Source organism: Myripristis murdjan, chromosome 1, assembly GCF_902150065.1.
Source record: "Myripristis murdjan chromosome 1, fMyrMur1.1, whole genome shotgun sequence".
NCBI lineage: Eukaryota > Metazoa > Chordata > Actinopteri > Holocentriformes > Holocentridae > Myripristis > Myripristis murdjan.
Window position 1 is genome coordinate 1,319,724 of NC_043980.1, and position 27,538 is coordinate 1,347,261.

A 27,538-nucleotide genomic window follows, 5' to 3' on the forward strand; every position below is an offset into this window, starting at 1 on the left:
TTCCCGTGCGCTGCTGGTTTCAAAAGAAATACTGAGCCATAATCCAAAAAGCTTCACTGAAATTACAAAAATGAACCAATGATCTGACTCTGCGTTTTGATTTGAATAAATAATGCCAGGAAACAGAATGTGTTGCTGACAGACATAAAGACGGTGACCTGCTGACCTGCTGGCATCAGCTTGTGAACCTCCAGGAAATTATTATAATAAAACCTGAAATCCCACTGAATCCCCCCACCCCCACCCCCACCCCCACCCCGCCCAGCCCTCATGTTGTTGTTAATAAAGTTATTGAATAATGTGTGAGACCCGGCTCCTCCCAGCAGCAGCGACTTCTATCTGGATCCAGATCAGGAGCCACGGGCCAACTGTCACAGTTCGTCACTGAACGCTGAACGGCTGTTGCCGTGGCAACAGGAACCACCCAGAACCCTTCTCTGACCGGACAAAAGCCCCACGCCGGTTCCACCCGGTTCCATTTCTGTGCATCAGACTGACGAGCTGAAGACAAATCAAACAGACTCACAGAGAGAAACAGACAACACGCGTGGGTTTCTGCAATGTTAAACTGGTTGCTGGTTTGAATCCCTGGCGTGACGTGTGTCCCGGCAGGGCAGTCTGCCCTCGAGCAAGGCAGCAGGGAGCGGTTGGGGTCGCCGCTCGGTGACTTCCTGCGGGCGGCTCAGCGGCGCAGGCGCAGGAAGAAGGCGTGGCGGCACTCGCTGCTGTCCACGGGGTAGTACTTATCGTAGAAGTCCAGGATGTACTCCTCCGTCTTGAAGCCAAACTTCTGGTAGAGCAGCATGGCCGGGTTGCTGGCCGACACGTGCAGCGTCACGTCCTTCCCCATGCACGTCTGGGACAAACAAACCTCAGCTCAGACTCAGCACTCAGGAAAACTTAATGAAATGGGTTCAAATAAAATAAATAAATGGGATTTTATTTTGATTTCAGTGGGATAAAACACATGAATGAGTGAATTTGTTATCTCAGGCCGGGCGGGCGGTGGGACTCACCTGGATCAGGTGGTAGATCATGAAGGTGGCGATGCCGGCCCTCCTCCAGTCTGGGTGCACCAGCAGGAAGGAGATGTACGCCTCGTTGTACTTCACATCAGGAACCATGAAGCCGAAGCCCACCACCACTTTCTTATAGAGAACCACCACGCTGAAGTCCGGGTACTGCAGGCACTCAGACAGGTCCACGCCTGCAGACAGACAGGCAGACAGAGAGACAGGCAGACAGACAGACAGAGACAGAGAGAGAGAGGCAGACAGACACACAGACAGACAGACAGAGACAGGCAGACAGACAGACAGAGAGAGAGAGAGAGAGAGAGAGAGAGAGAGAGAGAGACAGGCAGACAGGCAGGCAGACAGAGAGAGAGAGACAGGCATGTTGGTTTTGCTAGAGGCTGGTGGAGACATTGTACTGACTTACATTCATTCTCTGCAGCCTTTCCTGATCAGAGCCAGAAATAAATTATGCCTAACCCTTACCTTAACCTTAACCTAAGCCTTATCCCAACCTTAACCTAAGTCTTATCCTAACCTTAACCTAAGCCTTATCCCAACCTTAACCTAAGTCTTATCCTAACCTTAACCTTAACCTAAGCCTTATCCCAACCTTAACCTAAGTCTTATCCTAACCTTAACCTAAGCCTTATCCCAACCTTAACCTAACCCTTATCCTAACCTTAACCTTAACCTAAGCCTTATCCCAACCTTAACCTAAGTCTTATCCTAACCTTAACCTAAGCCTTATCCCAACCTTAACCTAACCCTTATCCTAACCTTAACCTTAACCTAAGCCTTATCCTAACCTTAACGTAAGCCTTATCCCAACCTTAACCTAACCCTTATCCTAACCTTAACCTTAACTTAAGCCTTGTCCTAAGCTTAACCTTAACCTAACCCTTATCCTAAGCTTAACCTTAACCTAACCCTTATCCCAACCTTAACCTAACCTTAACCTTAACCTAAGCCTTATCCTAACCTTAACCTTAACCTAAGCCTTATCCTAAGCTTAACCTTAACCTAAGCCTTATCCTAACCTTAACCTTAACCTAAGCCTTATCCTAACCTTAACCTAAGCCTTATCCCAACCTTAACCTAACCCTTATCCTAACCTTAACCTTAACTTAAGCCTTATCCTAAGCTTAACCTTAACCTAACCCTTATCCTAAGCTTAACCTTAACCTAACCCTTATCCCAACCTTAACCTAACCTTAACCTTAACCTAAGCCTTATCCTAACCTTAACCTTAACCTAAGCCTTATCCTAAGCTTAACCCTAACCTAACCGTTATCCCAACCTTAACCTAACCTTAACCTAAGCCTTATCCTAACCCTAACCCTTACCTTAACCTAACCCTTATCCCAACCTTAACCTAGGCCTTATCCTAACCTTAACCTAAGCCTTATCCTAACCTTAACCTAACCTTTATCCCAACCTTAACCTAAGCCTTATCCTGACCTTAACCTAACCTTAACCTTAACCTAAGCCTTATGCTAATATTAACCTTAACCTAAGCCTTATCCTAACCTTATCCTTAACCTAAGCCTTATCCAAACCTTAACCTAAGCCTAATTCTAATCTTAACCTTAACCTAAGCCTTATCCTAACCTTAACGTAAGCCTTATCCCAACCTTAACCTAACCCTTATCCTAACCTTAACCTTAACTTAAGCCTTATCCTAAGCTTAACCTTAACCTAACCCTTATCCTAAGCTTAACCTTAACCTAACCCTTATCCCAACCTTAACCTTAACCTAAGCCTTATCCTAACCTTAACCTTAACCTAAGCCTTATCCTAAGCTTAACCTTAACCTAAGCCTTATCCTAACCTTAACCTTAACCTAAGCCTTATCCTAACCTTAACCTAAGCCTTATCCCAACCTTAACCTAAGCCTTATCCTGACCTTAACCTAACCTTAACCTTAACCTAAGCCTTATGCTAATATTAACCTTAACCTAAGCCTTATCCTAACCTTATCCTTAACCTAAGCCTTATCCAAACCTTAACCTAAGCCTAATTCTAATCTTAACCCTAACCTTGACCAATAATCAGTTTTTTGTTTTGTGAGGACCACCCAAAATGTCCCCACACGAACAGTGGCTTCTCTACAGTTGGTAGTAAAACACGCACGCACGCACGCACGCACGCACGCACGCACGCACACACACACACACAGCTCAGTGTTTGGAGTAGGAATCGACCAATCTTGATTTTTCAGAGCCGACACTGGTTATTAGTGATCCAGAACGCTGCTAACTGCTACTTCAGGCCGAGATTCATTTGCCAGAGATGCCAACACAAGCCTTGTTTTGAATTAAAAGATGATTAAATAGCACATTACATTACCAAAAAGACAGCAAAAAAATTAAAAGATACTAATTATGCTACAAGAAAGTTACCACAAAATTTAAAAAAATGGAAAATTATCCAAAAATAATCAAATTTAAAAAAAAAAAAAGAAAATTACAGTTCTAATGGTTAAAGTAATATATTTAAAAGTCTGATCAGTGACTTCACAAACATTTAAATCCAGTAAAACTAAAATGAAAACTGGGGCCCATGTTCATTTCAGGTTTCAATACTGCAGCTTCAAAAAATTGACAGTTCACTAACACAAACCCTGCTTTGAATTAACAAATGTATCTGGGGCAAAAAAAAAAAATGAACGTTGGCAAAAATAAATCCATTAAATCCGTAAAAGATAATTATATTTCGAGTTATTGAAGTGACATATTTCACAAGCATATAAATGACCATATTGATTACTGAAAAAATCCGATCATCGGCCCTGATGACTGGTCGATCCCCCATCTGGAGCAGCACCTGGGGCGGTGTGTGAGGCGGTGTATGGAGAGGTGTGTGAGGTGGTGTGTGAGGCGGTGTGTGAGGCAGTGTATGGAGAGGTGTGTGAGGTGGTGTGTGAGGCGGTGTGTGAGGTGGTGTGTGAGGCGGTGTGTGAGGCGGTGTATGGAGAGGTGTGTGAGGTGGTGTGTGAGGCGGTGTGTGAGGCGGTGTATGGAGAGGTGTGTGAGGTGGTGTGTGAGGCGGTGTGTGAGGTGGTGTGTGAGGCGGTGTGTGAGATGGTGTATGGAGCGGTGTGTGAGGCAGTGTGTGAGGCAGTGTGTGAGGCGGTGTGTGGGGCGGTGTATGGAGAGGTGTGTGAGGTGGTGTGTGAGGCGGTGTGTGAGGCGGTGTGTGAGATGGTGTATGGAGCGGTGTGTGAGGCAGTGTGTGAGGCAGTGTGTGAGGCGGTGTGTGGGGCGGTGTGTGGGGCGGTGTATGGAGAGGTGTGTGAGGTGGTGTGTGAGGCGGTGTGTGAGGCGGTGTGTGAGGCGGTGTATGGAGAGGTGTGTGAGGTGGTGTGTGAGGCGGTGTGTGAGGTGGTGTGTGAGGCGGTGTATGGAGAGGTGTGTGAGGTGGTGTGTGAGGCGGTGTGTGAGGCGGTGTATGGAGAGGTGTGTGAGGTGGTGTGTGAGGTGGTGTGTGAGGCGGTGTGTGAGGTGGTGTGTGAGGCGGTGTATGGAGAGGTGTGTGAGGTGGTGTGTGAGGCGGTGTGTGAGGCGGTGTATGGAGAGGTGTGTGAGGCGGTGTGTGAGATGGTGTATGGAGCGGTGTGTGAGGCAGTGTGTGAGGCAGTGTGTGAGGCGGTGTGTGGGGCGGTGTGTGGGGCGGTGTATGGAGAGGTGTGTGAGGTGGTGTGTGAGGCGGTGTGTGAGGCGGTGTGTGAGATGGTGTATGGAGCGGTGTGTGAGGCAGTGTGTGAGGCAGTGTGTGAGGCGGTGTGTGGGGCGGTGTGTGGGGCGGTGTATGGAGAGGTGTGTGAGGTGGTGTGTGAGGCGGTGTGTGAGGCGGTGTGTGAGGCGGTGTATGGAGAGGTGTGTGAGGTGGTGTGTGAGGCGGTGTGTGAGGTGGTGTGTGAGGCGGTGTATGGAGAGGTGTGTGAGGTGGTGTGTGAGGCGGTGTGTGAGGCGGTGTATGGAGAGGTGTGTGAGGTGGTGTGTGAGGTGGTGTGTGAGGCGGTGTGTGAGGTGGTGTGTGAGGCGGTGTATGGAGAGGTGTGTGAGGTGGTGTGTGAGGCGGTGTGTGAGGCGGTGTATGGAGAGGTGTGTGAGGCGGTGTGTGGGGCGGTGTATGGAGAGGTGTGTGAGGCGGTGTGTGGGGCGGTGTGTGGGGCGGTGTATGGAGAGGTGTGTGAGGTGGTGTGTGGGGCGGTGTGTGGGGCGGTGTATGGGGCGGTGTGTGGGGCGGTGTATGGAGAGGTGTGTGAGGCGGTGTGTGAGGTGGTGTATGGAGAGGTGTGTGAGGTGGTGTGTGAGGTGGTGTGTGTGTGGAGAGGTGTGTGAGGAGGTGTGTGAGGTGGTGTGTGAGGTGGTGTGTGGGGCGGCATCGGCGGCGTTACCTGGCCAGAAGCTGTCGTGGCACATGGCGTTGACAGAGGGGATGTGATTGGGCCGTACGTAGCAGTAGTCGATGGGGGCGTCGGCCTCAGGCGTCCAGCCGGGCTCGTTCCTGTGAGGATACGCTCGAATCTCTGCCAGGAGGCGGAGCTTCAGAGGACGGCTCTCATAGTCCCGCCTGACAACACAACACAGTACTCAGAGTACTACTCACAGTACTACAAGAGACACGACTAATGATACTACAGTGAGTGCTGCTACTTCTGATTCTAGTACTGCAGTACCACTGATACTCCTGCTGGACTAACAGCCAGGTACTGGAGTCCTCTGAGGACCGCCTGGACTATCATCATTTTTTAAATTATTTTCTCTTCTTTCGTTCTTGTTTCTCAGGTTAAAGTATCTGGATCTCCAAAGCTGGGGTAGTCGGGCTGCTGTAGGAGCAAAGAGGTCAGACACACCTGAGGCCTGTACCTGCAGCTGGTTTGGGCTTAGTGAGGTCACTTCAGGTTAACCCTGCTGGATTTTCTGTACCATGAAGGTGCTTTACTTTTTATCAGCCTACATTGCCATGGTAACATACGCTGAACACCTCACCTGCTCCGGAGCAGGTGAAGTTCAGGATAAGAGCTCAGCAGGTAGAAAAGCCCCACCTACTGACCAATCAGCTCTCTGGGAAAATGGCCTGCCCATTGGCTGAGAACCCAGAGGATCAAGGTTCACAACTTGTGCTCCTTTTTTTCCAAGTTAGGCCGAGGATTTTTTTCCCCTTTCTTCTTCTTCTTTTATAAAATTAATAAATTTTTTAGACTTTTTATTTTAATTCTGTTTGCTTTTCTCACATTTTTTCAAGTTTGAAGAGAAGAAGACGAAGGAATTCTTCTTGTTTTGTTTTTGTTTTTTTACTCATGACTCTACACTGTCCAACCAAAAATTGATCTGGTAGACTGATGTAGTGATTAGAGGCGAAAACGCAGTTATTGCCAGCTACCCGTCGTATTCGTGGTCGGAACGAACGACGACTACGTTCAGCTTTACGTTTATAGCGTTCACTGTTCCCGTTTGGGTCTGTAACCCCGCCCACCAATGACGTGGTGGGTCGCGTCATCGGTTCTTTCTCTGGCTCCTGTTTAGCCCCTGCTCGAAGTTGGTGCTTGCCTGGAACCAGTTTGGAGCCGGTTTGGAACCAGTTTGGCCGGTGCTTGGGCGGTGGGAAAACATAGAACTGGTGCTGAGTCAGGCACCGGCTCTGAACCAGCCCTGAAACCTCTTTGGTGGAAAAGGGGGTATTAAAGTGCCAATGTAAAGTGCTTGTAAACCTATTAGGTTATAATGTAAAGTGCCAATGCAAAACACTAAAGTCATGAAAGTTATTGATATCATCAGATATTTAAAATAGCAGCCATGGAAATTCTGAGCTATGGAGTTACAATGATTTAATACAATGTTAATGAACAAGTAGAAGATGGTTCACTGATAACAGCTCAGTGTAAAAACCAAGTCAGACAGCACCGAGCGTTCGCACCTCTGATTTTGGTTAGTGTTATTTACTGGTTAGTATTTTGGTTAGTGTGACCCCTGCAGTACTGTTGGTGCTGCAGGTCACATGACGTGCACCGGCAGTACCTGATGTAGGGCTTGAGGCAGCGGGAAGTGTACGGGCTCCTGATGCTCTGCTCCAAACTGCCGTCTGCTCCCATCAGACGGTGCCAGAACGACACAGACGACTGCAGGACGTCCCGCCTGCTGCACAGGCCCGTCTGCACACACACACACACACACACACACACACACACACACACACACACACACACACACACACACACACACACAGCAGAAGAGACATGTTTTCACTTTGTTCAGGTCATGTGACCCTGCAGCAGCTTGACCCCACCTGGCCTCTGCTGTTACCTGGAAGCGGTCGAGGATGCGGAGGTCCTGGCTGTTGGTGCAGTATTTTCCCGGGACGGCGCCTCCGCTCGGCCTCACCACCTCCTGGGCGCCGTAGATCCCGCCCACCAAGCTGAGCGTGGCGCTGACGGCGCGGTCGATGTCCAGCAGGGGGAGCCCTCTCTGCCTCTTGGCCTGGCGGACCAGCAGCTTCCTGTGGAGGCGTTTGGCCTGCGGGGTGATGGCCAGCGCCAGCGGGCAGGCGTCCAGCCGCCGCAGCAGCATCCTCTCCTCGTACAGGCTGAGCGGGGCGTAGCGGGGGGCCTGCGAGACGCCGCCGGCTCCGTCCGCCTTCTCGGGATGAGCCGTCCTCCTGCGGTCGGGCCCCAGGGCGCCGCCGCGTCCCCCGGCGGACAGAGACGGACCTTCTTGTCCCAGCGGCTCCTCGAAGTCGTCGTCGCGCTCGCGGCCCTCGTCGTCTTCGCTGTCCAGTTCACGCTTGATGTGCGGCGGAGCGGGGCGGAGCTTCTTTCGGGCAGCGTGGGCGAGCGCGGCGCTGGGAGGAGGAACGTATTCCATCCCCGGGTCGATCATCCCCTCCGCCTCCAGCTCCTCGTCGTCTGTGGAGCCACAGAGGAAGATCAGTCAGAACGTGACAGGACGAAACTAAAAACCTCAAAACAGAAGAACTACAGATCTCACTTTCTGAGACACTTTGACGCTGTGAAATGTCTCGACAAAATTATCATTCTTAACAGGCAGCAGCGCAAAAACGTATTAGATCAACATCTTAAATATTCAAGTGAAGCAGCATCTGCTCTCAGGTGAGAAGAGGTTGTTCTGAGGAGGAGGTGAAGCTGAGCTCACCGTGAAACAGCGCCTGTGGCGGCATGACGTCGGGGATGAGGTCGGCCTCCGACAGCAGGCTGGGCGTGGCCGAGTGCGAGGCCGGCGTGCCGGGGGCGGAGAAGTCCGGCGAGGGAGAGGGCGACGGGCTGGTCAGCGGCGTTCTGTCGGAGGAGCTGAGCGAGGAGAAGTCGATCACCTCTCCTTTCTCCAGGACGAGGTCGGGCCGCCGCCCGCCGCCGCCGCCGCGACCGCCGCCCAGCTTGACGGGCGTGGAGGAGGCGCTGCGGTCCGTGTAGCCGCCCGCCGCCTCTTTCTGAGCCCGCCGGATGTCCTTGGCCTCCTGAGTGCGGGAGCGCTTCTCCTTCAGCTGCATGGCGTTCTCCACGGGGTTCCTCGCTCCTCGCTTCCTCAAACCCTCCACCGTGATGATGGGCTCGACCGACGGCTTCAAGGCTGCAGGAGAGGAACCACGAGGGGTCGGTCTGATGCACTCACAGGAACAGAGCGACGGTACAAGGCGAGCTGTTACGGGTGGAGATGCTGTTTCGTTACCTTTGGTCTTGGCGGTGGACTTGTCGGCTTCGGGCCGCAGGGTTGGCGGTCGGTTCTGGACCAGCTTCCACCAGCCGGGCTCCCCGAACTCCTGCGCTCCCGAGCGGAAGAAGGTGGGGCTGCCGACCGACAGGCATCCGGCCACCGTGCTCCACCAGGTGGACGTCTTCTTCCTGCAGGGGGAGGGGCCTCGTCAGAACGCACTCAGAGAATATATCTGAATGTTCAACATGTACAAACAAAAGTTGTGGCACCGCCATCCTAAAATGTCGGCGGCCCTCCCACAGCGTGAACAGGGGCTGACCTCGTTCCCAGCAGGAAGGTCCAGTGTCGGCCGATGAAGGCGCAGATGTCTTCCTTCCACCTGAAGTAACCCTGGCGACCGGTTCCCTCCAGAGACAGGTTGTACATGGCCAGCATCACCACCTGGAGACAGACGACCACGTCTGAAACAACAACACCTGAACGCAGAGACCGCCACCTGACCCCAGATCAGACTGGGGAGTAAAAGCTTATATACTGGAACTACCAAACTGATACGCCATCTGCCAGGTGAGCCCAGTCCTGTCTATCTGCTGCCAGGTGAGCCCGGTCCTGTCTACCTGCTGCCAGGTGAGCCCGGTCCTGTCTACCTGCTGCCAGGTGAGCCCGGTCCTGTCTACCTGCTGCCAGGTGAGCCTGATCCTGTTTACCTGCTGCCAGGTGAGCCTGATCCTGTCTACCTGCTGTCAGGTGAGCCCGGTCCTGTCTACCTGCTGCCTGATCCTGTCTACCTGCTGCCAGGTGAGCCCAGTCCTGTCTACCTGCTGTCAGGTGAGCCTGATCCTGTCTACCTGCTGCCAGGTGAGCCCGGTCCTGTCTACCTGCTGCCAGGTGAGCCCGGTCCTGTCTACCTGCTGCCAGGTGAGCCCAGTCCTGTCTACCTGCTGCCAGGTGAGCCTGATCCTGTCTACCTGCTGCCAGGTGAGCCCGGTCCTGTCTACCTGCTGCCAGGTGAGCCCGGTCCTGTCTACCTGCTGCCAGGTGAGTCCGGTCCTGTCTACCTGCTGCCAGGTGAGCCTCATCCTCTCGAAGCTCTCCTTGCCGTCCTCAGAACAGTCGTAGCAGATGAACTTGAAGAAGTTGTCTCCTTTCAGGTAGCTGGGCTGCTCACCGTGAAGCTGAGCTGAGGACACACACACACACACACACACACACACACACACACACACACACAGATTCATTAAAGTATCCTGTGTGTGAAAATGACCCAGTTTGTCATGAAGTTGGAAGAAGCTGAACTTTCTGTGGATCACAGGTAAACTGACCACTGACTGCAGGGCTGTGACTGTCAGCTCATACACTGATGTTTATTTTCCATTCATTAATGAATTATTATTATTATTATTGTTGTTGTTATGTTATTAGTATAAGTTTGAAAGTTTGAGCCCGAAGTGATTCTTCAAATGTCTCCTTCAGTCTGACCAGTAGACAAAAACAAACAAACAAAAACAAAAAAAAATAAACACACACAAATGGGAGAGTCTTCTCGCTGAAGATGGCATCAGACTGTGGTTGGTGTTTGGGTTCAACAGATGAATGATTTTTCAGGACCAACACTGATCATGTTCATTTGTAGTAAATTGGAATATTACAGAGTCAAACTTTATAGCGCACCAACACAAATTCTGCTTTGAATTAAAATGTTTAATGTCAATCAAATGACCATACAGATTATTGAAAAATACTGAATATTGCTTCCGATTATCAAACGTGACGAGGCGGCTTGCACACCCCCCGACACCTGACACACAGGTGTGGGCTTGTCCATCAGCTATGGAAGGTGAGGCACGCCCTCTTCTGGTCAGCAGGTCAAAACAGGGTCATCACATCAGTGCAACAGCCTATGCATTATCGCCCTCTTGTGGTTAAAGATAGAAATGAATTGCCCACAGACTGAAAGTCAATAATTAGATAGAATAATAATATTTTTATTATTTGACAGTTTAATGAAGGGTTGGAGCAGCAGTGTGGGATCCCGGTCGGGGGCAGGGATCCACACTGAAGCGAGGGCTGCTGCGTCTCTCACCGGCGGGGATCCACTTGTGGCAGCGCTCGCAGTAGAAGGCCATGTCGTCGCAGGCCCAGCCGCCCTCCGCCTCCTCGCCCACGTCGCTGGTCAGCGAGTCTCCGCTCTGGTCGTGGGACAGATCCACCGAGCCCTGGTCCTCCGACTCCACGATCAGCAGCGTCTCGCCCTCCACCTCGCCCTCCTCCAGGCCCTCCGACGCCGACGTGCACGCCGCCTCGTCCTCCGCCGCGCACAGCTGCTCGCCGCTGCTGTCCATGGCGGCTCCGCTCACCTGGACAGGTAAGCGCTCGGGGTCACGACACAGTGACAAATTATGTGCGTGTGGCTTCACTTCGCCAACAATAACAGCAAAAATATTAACGACAGAAATATTCATACTTGGTCCTTTACAAGCGGCGTCACGTTTTATCAAATTAACACCAGCCCCTAAACAGAAACCGCTTTACACCCAACATTCAAAGAAATACTCGATACTTGATATCCTCATTTTTCTAATAATGTATTTGATGATTTTTTTTCTAGTTTTTGCAGAGCAGAAGCAAACAGACGCAGGTCCTGAACACAGGCCAGCTGCTTCTGATGACTGAACGAACAACAGCCCGGCCTGCTGCAAGTTTTATGGGGTGTAAAAAAGATTATGTACAATTAAATTAACTGAAACACAAAAAAGTAAAATACAAAACATGAAAAAGAAAACGAGACCAGAAACTGAAATAAAAAAGGTTGGATGTCACTTTAAATATTTTTTATAACTTATCAATATTTTCTACAGTAGGAGACCTTCAGGGAAAATGAGTATTTTACTTGTTTCAGCGGCGCTGAATGAGCAGCTCCTCCCTCAGCTCCTCTGCTCCTCCTGCCTCCTCTCCTGCTCCCTCTGGGCCTCCAGCTGCCTGGTCAGGCTCCTCTGCTCCTCCAGCAGCCTCAGGTTCTCCTGCTTCCTGTGCAGACGCTCCAGGTCCCGCACCACGCCCTCGTGGAGCCGCTGGAACAGCAAAACAACACAGGGGGCGTCACTCCTTACACGGCACACGTGACTCCTCAGACGGGACAACAACAACAACAAGAGGAGGAGGAGGAGGAGTGCTAATTAGTTTGATCTGTGAAGGCACCGTCACTCCAGGCTGCACTTTGCTGACATAGCTGATCTGTTGTTGCACATATGTATATACATTTGTACATACAACTGTCATGCTCTTCTGCATAATTCATATTTCTTGTATACTGTATTTTTTTTTCCTACTATTATTATTGTAGGGCAGCAAAGTAAGAATTTCACTGGGCAGGGAACTTGTTTCCTCTGTGCACATGACAATAAAATACTTTGACTTTGACTTAACAAGCAGCTCCACGTTTTTCAGGGCGAAGAACTCAAACTGAGCTGGGCTCCGTCCTGGTCGGCAGCACCGACGACAAATAAACTTATATCTACTTACGTATAAAACATATTTATTCATCCAGATGACTGGAGTGGTTGGCCAAATAAATACAAACTGAAACGCCTGGGGGTGAAATTCACCGACCGATTCACATGTGCATTTTTGGAGTGCCTGAACACTGGGGGGGTGGACTTGTCCACGCCCCCAGTGTATATGGACGTCTGGTCCCTGCAGCATCCAAGTGGCAGCAGCTGCATTTCACTAATAACCAGCTGCTGGATTCAAAACGTCTTTATAACCTGCGGGCCAAACGCACCTATCCACTGTGGGTGAATCCTGATGAAAATACTTCCACCTCAGTTATTTTTGCTGTTAACTTCAATGTAACGCCAGATAATCTGAATGACGGGATGTATTTTTTTTAATCTGCACATTTTCACACGTTAATAATCTGCGGGGCGGACGGGAGGTTCGGGAGCCGCGGGATGTCAGCCATCAGTCGGACACCAACGCAGGGCTACCAGTGTTAAACCAGTGTTAATCTCTGGGATTAAATTACTGTCGCCAAAAACTGAAACCCAGTAAACCTCACATGTATCTCCTCTGACTGTTTCACTTGTTTTTATTTTTCCACGTTTTGTCGCGGCGGAGCGATGACAGCTGCGTTTCATATTCACGGCTGAGACACAATGAAATGCAGCCTGACAGTAAAAACTAACCTACAGGAAACGGACTTCAGTGTTTTAGTGAAAAATGTTTCTGAAAACAGAAGGAAAACCGCGCGGGAAGGACTTTCATCTCGTCGCAAAGCTTAAGACCTTTATTGTGGAAAAACACACGCCGGAAGTTGTTTGTTGCAAAAGCGTCCCGAGCCTTTAACCTTTAGCTTCAGCACACAGCCAATGAGTGTGTGTGTGTGTGTGTGTGTGAGAGAGAGTGTGTGTGTGTTCTGCAGATGGACACCAGAGAGATTCGCTGTTTGTTCTGATAAAGACACATTTCGTTCACTTTCTGACCTGCCGCTAGCCTGTTAGCCCGTTAGCCGGTTAGCCCGCTAGCCTGTTAGCCCGTTAGCCTCACCCGCACGCCCCGCACGCCGGGGCCGTGCGGTCACGCAGCGGGTCACGGGGTCGCTCGCTCCGTACCTGTCGGTCCCAGGTCTGTTTGAGGTGCACACCGGCCACCGTGCTCAGAGTCAGAGCCACAGAAACTCCCAGAACCACCTTAGAGGCTGTGGACATCACTGTTAGCCACGCCGCTAGCTGCTGCTCCAGCTAGCCTAGCACACACACACACACACAGGGAGGCGGCCTCTTCTTCTTCTGCCGCTGCTGCTTCGTCTTCTTCTACTGCGGTGTTATCCAGTCTATCGGTGCACTACCGCCACCTTCAGCCCGGAGTGTTGAACGGGGATAACAGTTTAGTGCTAAATTAAACCGTTTTGTGCAGAATTACAGTAACTTTACTAACTTAGCATGTTTTATGAACAACTGAACACGTGAAGCTGCCTTTCGCCAACTATCAGGCGACGATCAACAAACACTTTGATATCGCAGAGAGGCTGAGACGAGGGAGTTTGACCTGCTTGACTCGCTGGCTGTCAATAAAGCCATGATCCGATGCTGCATCTCAAACCTTTATTGATAAAAACTGTGAACCAAACAATATTTAAAATCACTGGCAATGCGGTCAGCAAAATGTGAGCTTCCCCCGCTCCCCCCCTCTCTCCAGCTCATTCAAAAAAAAAAAAAAAAAAAACCCGCTCTCAAACAGCTGATTTCACTACTGAGGTGAGTCCGTCCCTGCGTTCCAAATCGCATACTTATACTTTTTACTTTTAGTATGTACTGCAGCTGCCCTTACAAAGTATGTAGTTTAGTATTGGGACATACTAATTATTTTTTTCCCTACTAAATAGTATGGTAGTATGGGTATTGGAACGCAGGGCGTGACTCCCACGCCATGTGACTTGTGCTCCCCATTCATAAAGTGACTATCAATAATAAACCTGGCACCAACACCAACTAGCCTCTTATATCCGTTCTCTCTCTGCTACTAGAATTTGAGCCACCGGTCCTGCTAAATAATGGCGAATTTGGCGAACTTTTTTCCCCTCTCCTTTTTTTTTTTTTTTTTTTTCGGGCTGTCGCGCCTAAAGTTCAGCTAATTAGTAGGGTTAGGGTTAGGGCCTCGAGCTGGCCTAGTCGGGCCCGGTTAGGGTAGGGTCTTAATTTTCAGGCCCGCTGAGAACTCTATCTGTAGATACCTCCAGAACAGCGATGTCCCCCCTATGAAATATTTTTTTCAGTTCCCTCTAACCAGAGCAGAGCGTTTTTGGTTGGAAAAAGTGGTAAAACAGCACTGTGCCATCAGTGTCTGGTTTATTAAACTTTGTAACTGAAAAACATCTTCCATTTTTAAACATTTGAAAAGAAAATGATTTTAAACATTTAAAATCTTAAAGACCCCCTAAAGAGGCATTTTAAAAATTGTAAAAATGCTCTGCTATGACTATATTTTGATTAAAACTGCTTACCCATGAAAAAGTTGTTTTAAAAAACTGTCAGAGGCTAAAAACACGACTACTATTTCTCCCTCATTTGAAAAGAAAATGATTTTAAACATTTAAAATCTTAATAATTCATCTCTAAATTCATGGCAAATCTTAGTCATAGTCATAGTCATATTTATTAACTCTTCGCCACAATTGTGGTATGGAGTACAAACAAGACAAAATAGCCTACAAAATGAATGATGAACAGTCAGAATGAGTCATCACAGGTGGAAATAAACAGATAAAACAGAAAAAAACAAGCCTGCACTCAATCTTTTAAAGAGTAGCAAAACATTATTCAAGAAAGCACCCAATTTACATATTGTTCTTAAAATATCAGTCTTCAGTAAAGCTATACATTTGAACATAGATGTGCGGTTTAAAAGATATTTAGGCAAGTACTTATTTCTGTTCTCAGACATGGTTAAATTTTTACATTCAAACAAAACATGATATTCATCTCCCAGGTGGCCGTCATTACACAGATTACAAAACCTTTCATTCCTTTCCAGACCCTTGTATCTACCTGTTATTTTAGGAAGTCTATTATTAGAAGTTCGAAAATTACTTCTTATTTTCACAGAGTAAATATTTTTCAAACTTAGAAACCTCTTTAAATTCACAATATAAAACACATGAGGACATATTCTGTTGCTCATTTCTGCACAAACTGATCCTTTAACCTCTGCTCAACTGCCATCTTCAGCATTTAATGTTATCACATCTCTGGTCTGACCAAACATAAGAAAAACCGCATTCATCTAATATTTGCTTAACAAAGGAAATCCACGGTGATACATATAATTCATTAATGTATAAATTAAACAGACAGTTGTACATCACCCTGCTGATCTTTGTTTCCTTTTAGGGCTAGAGATTGAGATAGAGATTCAAACTAATGTTTTAAAATGGTGACCAGACAGGCGCAAAAACATTTCAAACTTCAACAATATTCACAAAAGCAACAAGTTGTGCGTTTCCACTGCCATCTGTGGATTCATCCAGCTGGAGTGAAAAAGAGTCGCCAAGGTTCCCCACAACTTGCTCGACAATGTCTGTTCCCATTTCATCTGTTCTGCTGCAAACAGTCATTTGACAAAGGTGCACTTTTTAATTTCTCTGCTGTGTTTTTGTCCAGCTTGGTCTGGGCCAGTCCAGCAGCAGCTGGAAGGAGCAGCTCTTCAGTGATGGTTGATGGTTTTTTGGTTTCAGCTACGAGCAAAGACGCCGCATAAGAGGCCTGGAGGCTGTGGCTGACGTCAGGGAGGCTTTTGTTGTGATGTTCTGTGCTTTTGTTGTGCCTGTGCTTCTAAAAAGACATTTTTCATTTCTTTTGGTCAGACATAAGTTAAGGGATGTCATTTACCTTGACAGTTTCAGAGGTAACTGTCAGCAGGAGAAACTGGCAGCCACGTCACATCGCTCCCCTGTGGAAAAAGTCTTTCCCAGTCAGTTTTAGTCTGTTACCACAGCTGATGTCAACCACATGATGCAATATCTTTGTAGGATTTATGCACATATTTACACATGATGCACAATTGTTTTTTTTTTGTTTTGTTTTGTTTTTTTTAACAAATGCTAAAGCACATGTTTTTATATTTCTTATAATTGAATTCTTCTCTTGAGAAGTTGAGCAACAGCATCTGACCCAGTTTCCCCTCAGTGATCAATAAAGTATTTCTGATTCTGATTGTACCTGATGATTTTTTCTGCTCATAAATAGTTCAATAAGTTTATAAAAATGTCTTTGCAGTGAACTGTCATGTCAGCAGCTGTCTCTGATCAGCAGTGTGAAGACGTGACTCTCACTCCTCAGATCTGACACAGAGACACTGAGGAAGCAGGCCAAACCCTAAAGCCCGGGTACAGAGGCTCAGTGAAGGTGCTGCTGAAGGTGTGGAGGTGGATCAGTGTGTCAGAGGAGACGCTGTAGAAGGACAGAGAGCCAGCAGGCCAGTCCAGATACACTGCCACTCTGTGAGAGGAGGGGGAGACAGGGATGACTGTGTCTCTGTTATTGTGTCTGGCAGTGAAACCACTATCAGAGCAGATCAGAGTCCAGGAGTTTTTATTACATCCAAAAACACAGTCATAACTGTCTCCTCTCCTGCTGATTCCTCTGTAAGTCACTGCTATATAAACCCTTCCTATCCACTCGACCTCCCAGTAGCAGCGACCAGTCAGACCATCTCTACACAGGATCTGTTCCCAGTAGTCAAATCTCTCTGGGTGATCAGGATATGGCTGCTCCTCTCTCCCCTCTGTCACCTTCCTGTTGTCCTCAGACAGGACGAGGTGTCTGTTTGCTGTGTTTGTGTCCAGTTTGAGTTCACAGGAATCTGATGGAGAGAACAAGACACAACAGACCTGCTGTGGTTAAACTGCCCTGCCTTGCTAAAATACTGGAATCTTTTGTAAATGAGCAGCTCAAATCATTCCTCTCTGAAAATTCTGTGTTGAGCCCAAATCAATCTGGCTTTAGAGCCCAACATAGTACCATCACTGCTACTACCATGGTTTTAAATGATATTATTTCTGATGTTGATAACAAGAAATACTGTGCGGCACTTTTTGTTGATCTTACAAAAGCGTTTGACACTGTTGATCATGCTCTGCTGCTTCAGAAATTATATGATATTGGTTTTGATTTGAATGCCTGTAATTGGTTTTGTGATTATTTGTCTCATAGACAACAATCTGTAATCCTGGGTAAAAATCGCTCTAAATTCCTGCCACTGGCAAAAGGGGTTCCTCAAGGTTCCATTCTGGGTCCAATTTTGTTTTCAATTTTTATTAATAATGTTACAACCTCTATAACAGGCTGTAATGCTCATCTCTATGCAGATGATACAGTACTATACTGTTCTGCCGATACTGCTCAGTCTGCTGTTGAAACCCTTCAAATGGCTTTTAATGCACTTCAAGATGCTCTCTTCAGCTTGAAATTACTACTGAATCCAAACAAGACTAAATTTATGCTTTTCTCTCGTAGTGATGTTGATATCAACATACCACTGTGTATTACGACCCTGGATGGTCATAACATTGAGAGGGTCTCAGAGTATAAATATCTTGGTATTTGGCTGGACCAAAAACTTAATTTTAAGTTTCATATTGCCATGCTTGTTACCAAGCTGCGTCAGAAAATAGGGTATTTTTATAGAAATAGAGACAGCTTTCCTATGTCCTGCAGGAAGCGGGTAATTGAGGCAGTCTTCCTGTCAGTCCTGGATTACGGTGATGTTATTTATCGCCATGCATCTGCTTCCACCCTAAAATCATTAGATGCTGTTTATCACTCGGCCTTAAGATTTATTACTGGTGACAGTTATTTTGTCCATCATTGTGTTTTGTATGATAAACTTGGCTGGACTTCCTTGTCTGTCAGACGGAACAGGCATTGTCTTGTTTTCATTTATAAAGCCCTCATTGGAAGGCTTCCTCATTATCTGAGCTCTCTATTGAGATGGTCCAATAGGAATTACTCCACACGCTCTTCCAATTTTTTGTTGCTCCAAGTACCGCGTCCACGTACTGAACTTGGAAAAACTGCCTTTAGCTTCTGTGCAGCTCACAGCTGGTACATTTTGCAACATGACCTGCAACTTAAAACATTTGTACACCTCGACCAGTTCAAATCCTTGATTGATGATTATTTTACTCATAGTTGTAACTGCTTTTAATTTTGTCCCTGTTTTATTCTGTTTTATTTCCCTGTTTTATTCTGTTTTAATCCCTGTTTTATTCTGTTTTAATCCCTGTTTTATTCTGTTTTATTCCCTGTTTTATTCTGTTTTAATCCCTGTTTTATTCTATTTTTTGCTATTTTTATTGTAATTCTGTATTGTTTTTATGGTTGTTGTACATTCGGCATCATTGCAAATGAGGGCTTGCCCTCAATGATTCTCCGAATCCAAATAAAGGTTGAATGAATGAATGAATGAAAAATTATCTGCTGATTTATTAACAGTTTGATTATTGATTTGTTAACTCATTGATGAAGACACATGGTGTCAGCTGTCCTCTTCATTCACAGCAGGATCTGAATGAATGGACGTCACAAACTGCTGTGGAAATTCACTTCACATCTGGAAGAGCCATTTATACACAAACTAAACTACATTTACACTTTATGGCGTTGAAGAGATGTGGAGATTTCTCTATTAGAATTATTTTCAAGTTATATTCACTTGGTGTAAACTACATACACAAAATGCTTCATGCATAATCTTCATTATAAAAAAGAAAAAACCTATTGCAGTGCATCAGTTTTTTATTGTGTAATTACATGAAGTTTGTCTCATTTCTAGCACATTGAACTGTTTTGAGAGAAATTTGTAAAAATCTAATGGAGAAACTGTGATGATGTTTGCAGTGGAGCATCAGATCTGTTTGTGTTTGGTTCAGCAGGTAAAAGCAGCTGAGAACAAACAGCAGAAACTGCAGCTGCACCATCTAAACAGCTGAAGGTTTTGTGTTGATGAATCAAACTAAATCCACACTTACACTTCCTCACACCTGGTTTCAACCACTGCTCTCCACCATGGTCCACCCTGGAGGAAGAAACAGAGTCAGAGCAGCAGATTCTCTTTGAGGATGGAAACATGGGCAGTAAATAACCTTCCCTATGAAGGATTTAGCAGACCACGTCACTCATATCCACCATTTAACTTGAAACAGTACTCCTCAGCCCCATGGGCGTTTCTTGGACCTCAGAACCTCTCTCTCAATCTCTTGCTCTTCATCTTCTGGTCACTCACCATCTTGCCACTTTCCTTCTTTCTTTCACTTGTCACTTTCCCTCTTTCACTTGCTGCTTTCCCTCTTTCACTCTTGTATTTGTATTAGGCCTAGTAGTCTCAAAATTGATTAAATCCAGAAATATTACACTAAGTCATCAAAAAGGAATGTATGAAAATACACTGGAAACCTTATAGATCACTGTTGTAGTGATAATCCACAAAGCTAATGTCTGAGCTAACTTAATTACCCAGCTGGCATTTTAACATTTATTCAACACTGAATCAACATCATAACTCATGGGTGAATCAATGTTGAATTTGGTTTTGATTTTGCGAAGCGAATCAACGTTGATATTGTGATGTTGTTTCAACATGAGTGAACTTATGTTGAAGGCCCAAAAGTGAGTTAATATAGAAAATTCCCCGTGGAAATTTTGAGAGTTCCTCGGGAGCCATTGCCGGGGGGTGCGTGTCTGACCTCTGTCTGAATCACTAAAAAGTAAGAAGAAGAAACTCTGAATGTGCTTGCCACCCTTGCGACCCTGTGGTAACCCAGCAGCCCTATGCTGTTTGAAGGTTGTGTAGTGTTGTCGCTCTTGTCCAGGTGGGGAGTTGAACCCTGGTCTCCTGCATGGCAGGCAGAGACACTATCCACTGTGCCACTGGTGCTTGTGTGGGCAGAGCCAGAAATGAGGCTCAAGTGTGTGAGCACTCAGCATGAGTGACAGTGCTGCTTGGCAGAAAAACGTCTAAAAGTAGTGGTCAAACAAATGTTTTTTTTCTCAATGACAGTAAGTCCGAGCAGAAAATAAAATGTACCATGAGAAAGGTAAGGCTTTGGGCTATTAAACTGTGGCAAAATTTATTTATTTATTATTTATTTATTTTAATTATTTATTTTCCAACTCCCCAAAATGCCCGAGATTCGGCGAGTTAAAAAAAGTGTGTGTTTCTCCCTCTCTCCCCAGCTTGTGGGTTCCAGGTATAATGGGAGTCTATAGGGGAGCTGGCACTCCTGCCTCGTTAAGTGTCACTGTCTAAAAAGTATACGTTGCTTTGCTTTTCTAGTTACATTTTTCAAAGCAGAACTATTTTTCCTACTACTTTCCGACTACTTTCCTCTTTCTTTCTTCTTTATATTCATTGCAGCCTGTTAGTAAATGTTTGACAGTTTCTGGTGTAATGCAGTCAGGTCCAGTGGGGTGTTTTCCTATAATATGCAGAGTCTGGTCAAGTCCTGTGTGGCCTATTTTTAAGTGGATCTCGTCCCTTGGGCCCCTGCACTGTATCAGTAATATTCCAATATTTTTGCCAAATTTTGTGTATTTGATCCTTTATAAGATTTACGACTTCTGCCTTAAGTCTATTGTCTCTATCATTTTCTATACTTCCTGCTTATGAAGTCTCATGTGATCTCGAGATTACCTCTTTGTATTCGAATACACCACATGCAGGACACAAACTCATCTGTGTCTATTTTTAATATATAAAATGTATATTTTTGAATTTTTTAATTGAAGAACATTATGAACAAATACAAAAAATGCTAGTAAAATAAGAAGAACCATCATAATGATAATTTCAAAATAGAACATGGAAGAGGACAATAGGTTGAGTCAACATACAGATCTTGTTAAAATTTCAATGTTGATTTATTGATAGGTTGTCAACGTTTCCGCAATTATTTAGCTTTACATATTATTTCAACATTGTTTCAATGTTGAAACAACAACTGACATGTTTTCAATTATATTTCAATGTTGAACATCGGTTGAATGCCAGCTGGTTAGGCTAACATTATGCGCTAGCTGTAATAATCTGCTTAAAAGTAATAATTAAGCAATAAGCCCCGAGAAGCCGTGGGGTACAGTGATTTTACAATGGCTGAAGGGCATTCTAAAGCACGACGCGCAGCGTTTTTTAACTGTAATAATACAACTTGTAGGTCATACAGACATTGGCATTACTTATTTACCTGTTTCATGTGACGCCTCAGCGCTTGATGTTTGAGCCAGGTCTTCTTTCTTTTTCTTTCTTTTCTGGAAGAATCATCGTATGTCCATTTTTATAAAACGGGTGCTTCCCATCCTTAAATGTGATTGGCTGAGCCGCGTTCCATGACGTTGTAAAAGCCCGTCTACGATATGTATATATATATATATACATACCCTATATTAGACATTCTCTGGTGTAACCCACTGGCAGACCACAGCACAGAATATCCCTGCGCCAGTGTAAACGGACATAGCGTTGCCTAGCAACCAACTACTCTGCACTCCACTTCCTCGTTAGGTCACATTTGTTTCAAGACTTTTGTAAACAAACTGTCAGACTTTGTGGTGAATTTTGATTTGCTGGGTGGCCTGAGCCTGGATGAGTGGTTGGAGGAGCTGCTTGGTGTCTGTTAAAAGACGCTGAATTCACCACCAGCAACAATGTTTTCGCCGGTGTGGTAAAGAAACTCCACCGAGAAGGACGTGACAAATCTTCCCACCACCAAGCCATAACAGAGGCAGACTGCCAGAAGATGAAGCACTTTCAGGCACGAAGTTGAACACACCTTGGGGGCTTGTCTGTAAAGTCTGGTTTGACGTGATATAATATTCTTACTCCACAGTGAACTGCAGACAGGAGGAAAAATTATCCAGGGCTAAAGAAAAAACATACGGGGCTAGAGCCCTGCATGCCCAGGCCAGGCAACGCCACTGCTCAGGCCTCTATAAGACATTGTGTGTGTCTCTCCATACCTGAGAGCCTCCAGTCTCCAGGTTGGATCCTCCAGTCCAGCAGAGAGCAGCTTCACTCCTGAGTCTCCTGGATGATTGTAGCTCAGGTCCAGCTCTCTCAGATGGGAGGGGTTGGAGCTCAGAGCTGAGGCCAGAGAAGCACAGCCTTCCTGTGTGAGCAGACAGTCTGACAGCCTGCACACCATCACAAACACAATCAGTCCACCACATCATCTGCTTTGTGTTTTCACAAAAACCTACACAGCTTAGGAATGTGTTCAGTGACATGAAGCTGCATGGGAATCAGGACTGAACTGGTCATGTGTTGAGCAGGTTGAGGAATCCTGACCTGAGAGCCTCCAGTCTGCAGTGTGGACTCTCCAGTCCAGCAGAGAGACGCTTCACTCCTGAATCCTGCAGATCGTTGTGACTCAGGTCCAGCTCTCTCAGACTAGAGGACTGGGAGCTGAGAACTGAGGCCAGAGCTGCACAGCTTCTCTCTGACAGATCACAGCCACGCAGCCTGAGGAAAGATATATGGACATAGAAATATTACTCTCTAGTATCTAATGTGGTTCATTTATGAGCTCTGACAGTCAGGGCTCTAGTTTCCCAGTGCAGTGCAGGGTGGCGCAGAGAGGCGAACCCCCCCACAGAGCTAGTTTTGAGCAGTGCAACTCGAGGCGTGCTCAGTTTGGTAGTTTGGCAGACCGAGGTGCGCTGGGATGGGAGTGGCATTGCAGCAGCGGGAGGTGTCGACAGATTCAGCTGTGTGTAGCCGGTGTAGTAGAAGTTTGGCTGACCGGCACACAGTGCACACACGTCATCAAAACCTCACAGGCAGGTTTCCGGAATGTCAGGCACATTAACAATGCAATAAATATCCACAAAAACCACTATTCAATGCTACTATCTCAATCAGCACATACATTTATCTCCATATCGACTGTCCCGTCACATCTGATATCAAATCAAAGGAGATTGGCACCGTTTGGCAGCGTAATGGAAACCCAACCTGATCACCTGTCAGTCAAACATTGTGTCCAGTATGGTGATGTCTGTTTTCCAGTCATGGTGTCTGGCACTGCTCGTGTTAACTACACAGTTCTTCTTCCATATATATGAATATTACACACATATCGAAAATGTAAAATGCATCAGCTCCTTTCCAGACACTGGGCGTTTAGAACAGCGAATGTAAAAGCTTTCATGAACTGGATTTTGTTTTAATCTCTAGTGTGTTGTTGCATCAGGAAGTGATGGAGTCGAAAGTTGCAAAACAAACATGTTTTTATATGAATATGGCGAGGATTGTCCTTTGAGGTAAAAACATTCATTAAAAATGGGGGCTTCAGAGTTAAATTTATATTTGCTTGTAAAAATCAATAACTTTAACAGACGGTGACAGAGCTGGAAAAAGAGAGATGCGAGGCAGGTAGGTAATGGAGAGACAGGGGAATGAGGAAGACGAATGTAAGGATAGATGGATGGATGGATGGATGGGTGGTTAGATGGATGGCAGGTACTGTAGCTCCAGCAACATTCCAGCAGCCAAAACTGGCCTCATTGTCCTGAGTGTGTGCTGCTGCTGCTCTCTTCCTCCATGTCAATTGTGTAAACATTCATTACACCTTCGCGCAGCGCATTTTAAAGGTGAGGACAGGGGCTCATTTGATTGGTTTAAAGTGAATCATCTCTGTCAAACCCACTCCACGCCATCTCTCCTCCCTTACGCCGGTAGGAGGAATGGTGGAGTACTTGCGCCAGCACGCACAGTGTGCCAAACTTGCAAAATCCACCTGGCCACACCCAGTTGGCGAAGCACAGGTCTCGCCCGGTGCCCGGTGACGGTCTGCAAAACTAGAGCCCTCAGTGTTTAAATATTCTAGATGGATAGATAGAAAGATAGATAGATATACTTTATTGATCCCAACCAGGGAAATTCTGGTGATCCAGCAGCAACAGTAGAAACATACGTTTCTACTGTTGCTACACGTTCAAGGAATTCCATTCCAGTGGGAATGAAAAGAAAATTGGCTTATAAATCCTGATGTTTAACTCACAAGATCAACCTTTAAATATTCAACAACACTGACCTGAGAGCCTCCAGTCTGCAGTGTGGACTCTCCAGTCCAGCAGAGAGACGCTTCACTCCTGAATCCTGCAGATCGTTGTTACTCAGGTCCAGCTCTCTCAGACTAGAGGACTGGGAGCTGAGAACTGAGGCCAGAGCTGCACAGCTTCTCTCTGACAGATTACAGCCACTCAGCCTGAGGAGGAATCAAAGATGAAGAAAACAGCTGTAATTTTTCTCTCTCTTGAGTAGAAAGCATCATGTTAAACACATGATGCTTTCTACTCAAGAGAGAGAAAAATTGTCCAGTTTTCTATGAACCTACACAGATTTCCTGGAGGCTTTGACCACTGGCAGCAGCCTCAGAAGAGCCTCCTCTGAAGCAGAGTATTTCTTCAGGTCAAACACCTCCAGATCTTCTTGAGATGACAGTAAGATGAAGACCAGAGCTGACCACTGAGTAGGGGACAGTTCCTCTGTGGAGAGACGTCCTGATCTCAGGTACTGTTGGATCTCCTCCACTAGAGAACGGTCATTGAGCTCATTCAGACAGTGGAACAGGTTAATGCTTCTCTCTGGAGAGGGATTCTCCCTGATCTTCTCCTTGATGAACTCAACTGTTTTCTGATTGGTCTGTGAGCCAATTCCTGTCTGTGTCATCAGGCCTCGTAGGAGAGTCTGATTGGTCGGCAGTGAAAGACCCAGGAGGAAGCGCAGGAACAAGTCCAGGTGTCCATTTGGACTCTGTAAGGCCTTGTCCACAGCACAATGGAGGAGGAGTTTTAGTTCAGATTTCTTGTTGAACAGTACAGACCAGCAGGAGGCTGATTGTTGGAACAGCAGATTGACTCCAGAGTTGATGAATGTCAGAAAGACATAAAGAGCAGCCAGAAACTCCTGAACGCTCAGATGGACGAAGCAGAAAACCTTGTCCTGGTGCAGCCCACGCTCCTCTTTAAAGATCTGTGTGAACACTCCTGAGTACACTGAGGCTGCTCTGATATCAATGCCACACTCTGCCAGGTCTGCTTCATAGAAGATCAGGTTGCCTTTCTCCAGCTGCTCAAAAGCCAGTTTTCCCAGAGACAGGATCATCTTCCTGGTCTTTCTCGTCCAGACTGGATCTGCCTCAGCTCTCCCATGATACTTGAGGTTCTGCACTTTGGACTGAACCAGCAGGAAGTGGATGTACATCTCAGTCAGGGTCTTGGGCAGGTCTCCTCCCTCACTGGTTTTCCACACGTCCTCCAGAACTGTAGCAGTGATCCAGCAGAAGACCGGGATGTGGCACATGATGTGGAGGCTTCGTGACGTCTTGATGTGGGAGATGATTCTGCTGGCCTGCTGCTCGTCTCTGAATCTCTTCCTGAAGTATTCCTCCTTCTGTGGGCCAGTGAAGCCTCTCACCTCCGTCACCATGCCAACACACTCAGGAGGGATCTGATTGGCTGCTGCGGGTCGTGTGGTTATCCAGAGGCGAGCAGAGGGAAGCAGGTTCCCCTTGATGAGGTTTGTCAGCAGAACGTCCACTGAGGTGGACTCTGTAACATCAGTCAGGATCTGGTTGTTGTTGAAGTCCAGAGGAAGTCGACACTCATCCAGACCGTCAAAGATCAACACAACCTGGAACTGCTCAAACCTGCTGATTCCTGCTTCTTTGGTCTCAGTGAAGAAGTGATGAACAAGTTCCACCAAGCTGAACTTTTTCCCTCTCAGCAGATTCAGCTCTCTGAAAGTGAATGGAAATGTGAAGTGGACATGCTGGTTGGCTTTGTGCTCAGCCCAGTCCAGAGTGAACTTCTGTGTTAAGACTGTTTTCCCAATGCCAGCCACTCCCTTTGTCATCACTGTTCTGATTGGTCCATCTCTTCCAGGTAAAGGTTTAAAGATGTCCTCACATGTGATTGGTGTTTCTGGTGTGTCTGGTTTCCTGGATGCTGTTTCAATCTGTCTGACCTCATGTTCCTCATTGAGCTCTCCACTCCCTCCCTCTGTGATGTACAGCTCTGTGTAGATCTGATTCAGAAGTGTTGGGTTTCCTGCTTTAGCAATCCCCTCAAACACACACTCACACTTCTTCTTCAGCTTAGATCTGAGTTCACGTTGGCACGCTGCAGCCTCAGTTTCTGAATGAACAAACAACAAAAACATCAGTAAGTGAATGTCACATTAATGAGAGAAATGTGAATATTTGCTGGTAAATGTATCTGAGTTGTGGCTGCATGGCATCGATTTAGCTCGTAGCTGCTGGTGGAAAAACCAGTCCTGACTGTCTGCAGCCAAATGTGAAAGGCAACATTTTACATGTCAACTTTGTGTTCAGCATTTTACACAAATATGAACAAATCAACACTTTAACCAGGTTCTCCATGAGGATTGTGCTCATTTCCCTTCCAATCTGGGATTGCTGAGCTCTTGTTTTAGAAATGTCTGTATTTCCAGCAGAGGTTACAAATGCAAACATTCAGTTTTCCCATCTTTCCTCCTCTCCATCCTGTTAAAGGAGTTAAAAGCCTCTTACTGCTCCTCACACGCTCAGCCAGCTCCTCCTGCTTCATTCTCCTCAGGAGGTGCAGTGTGATCTGCAGAAAAGCCTCCCTGCTGCTCCTCCTCTGCTCTTCCTCCTCACCGTCCAACACCTCCTCATCCTCCCTCTGCCTCTCTGAGCATTCTGGGTAATCTGGACTCAGAGACCTCTGCAGGTTTTTCAGCTCCTTCTTCACAAAGGTGTTGATGTTCTCCTCCAGCAGCTGCAACAGAAAAATCAAAGAATTCAAGTTCCATTTTCAAATTTGGACCCAAAACACAAAATCAGATCCAGGTTGAAGAGCCTGAAAGTCCAAAGTGCAGCATGGAGACAATTATGAGCTGAGCTGCTGCTCAGTTTGGACCTTGTTGTTCATTATACAACAGTTAGTGCCAGTGGAGCAATCTGATTGGATAAGAGGCGTTCCATGAGAGCTGATGTTCAGTAGAACAGCACTCGCTCTGGTGTCATATCGCTGCATTTACACACCAGAAATATGGAGGCCAGGTGTGTTTGATGCTCCTGGGCAGACTGACCACTGGGAACCTCTGAGCTCTGCTGCTGGACTCTGAGGAGGACACACACACACACACACACACACACACACACGTGATTAAAGGCGTTGTGCTCTGTCAGGATGAATCCTGGCAGAAACACAAAATGAACTCCATGTTAGAAGCTGCTCTGATTATTGGATGTGATGTTTTGAAAGAGGAAACTCAGTCAACAGAGTCTGAGGGCCCGAACCGATTCTGGATCAT

At 46.6% G+C, this 27,538-nt stretch overlaps 3 protein-coding genes across 3 annotated transcripts; all 3 read right to left on the reverse strand.

Moving 5' to 3' along the window:
* Positions 1–272: 272 nt before the first annotated feature.
* kat14 (lysine acetyltransferase 14) lies at positions 273–11,635 on the reverse strand. The gene is made up of 11 exons (XM_030046350.1): positions 11,580–11,635; positions 10,773–11,046; positions 9,748–9,869; positions 9,009–9,130; positions 8,705–8,877; positions 8,171–8,605; positions 7,325–7,923; positions 7,040–7,173; positions 5,416–5,591; positions 1,017–1,207; positions 273–856 (listed from the first exon to the last, which is right to left on the reverse strand). Exons 2-11 carry the CDS (start codon positions 11,029–11,031, stop codon positions 683–685), a joined length of 2,385 nt encoding a protein of 794 aa, XP_029902210.1. The 5' UTR covers positions 11,032–11,046; positions 11,580–11,635; the 3' UTR covers positions 273–682.
* On the reverse strand, positions 11,584–27,385 carry pet117 (PET117 cytochrome c oxidase chaperone). Its single transcript, XM_030052653.1, has 3 exons — positions 27,370–27,385; positions 13,300–13,455; positions 11,584–11,760 (listed from the first exon to the last, which is right to left on the reverse strand). Exons 2-3 carry the CDS (start codon positions 13,393–13,395, stop codon positions 11,614–11,616), a joined length of 243 nt encoding a protein of 80 aa, XP_029908513.1. The 5' UTR covers positions 13,396–13,455; positions 27,370–27,385; the 3' UTR covers positions 11,584–11,613.
* Positions 15,398–27,538, reverse strand: LOC115356974 (protein NLRC3-like). Its single transcript, XM_030048295.1, has 9 exons — positions 27,506–27,538; positions 27,267–27,332; positions 26,772–27,000; positions 24,576–26,376; positions 24,273–24,446; positions 22,526–22,699; positions 19,215–19,261; positions 16,560–17,047; positions 15,398–15,439 (listed from the first exon to the last, which is right to left on the reverse strand). The coding sequence occupies exons 1-9, from the start codon at positions 27,536–27,538 to the stop codon at positions 15,398–15,400; spliced, it is 3,054 nt and encodes a 1,017-aa protein (XP_029904155.1).

Bases quoted from the DNA above. Each gene is read 5' to 3' on its own strand.
- pet117 (XM_030052653.1), bottom strand. From the start codon at position 13,395: ATGTCCACAGCCTCTAAGGTGGTTCTGGGAGTTTCTGTGGCTCTGACT. The intron at 11,761-13,299 runs GTACGGAGCGAG...TTGCTGTTCCAG, and splicing joins AACAGACCTGGGACCGACAG to CGGCTCCACGAGGGCGTGGT.
- LOC115356974 (XM_030048295.1), bottom strand. From the start codon at position 27,538: ATGATCCAGAATCGGTTCGGGCCCTCAGACTCT. The intron at 27,333-27,505 runs GTTGACTGAGTT...GTCCAGCAGCAG, and splicing joins GGTTCGGGCCCTCAGACTCT to AGCTCAGAGGTTCCCAGTGG. The intron at 26,377-26,771 runs GTAAGAGGCTTT...TTGTTCATTCAG, and splicing joins GGCTGAGCGTGTGAGGAGCA to AAACTGAGGCTGCAGCGTGC.
- kat14 (XM_030046350.1), bottom strand. From the start codon at position 11,031: ATGGACAGCAGCGGCGAGCAGCTGTGCGCGGCGGAGGACGAGGCGGCG. The intron at 9,870-10,772 runs GTGAGAGACGCA...GTGTGTCCTCAG, and splicing joins CCACAAGTGGATCCCCGCCG to CTCAGCTTCACGGTGAGCAG. The intron at 5,592-7,039 runs GTACTGCCGGTG...TTGTGTTGTCAG, and splicing joins TGCCTCAAGCCCTACATCAG to GCGGGACTATGAGAGCCGTC.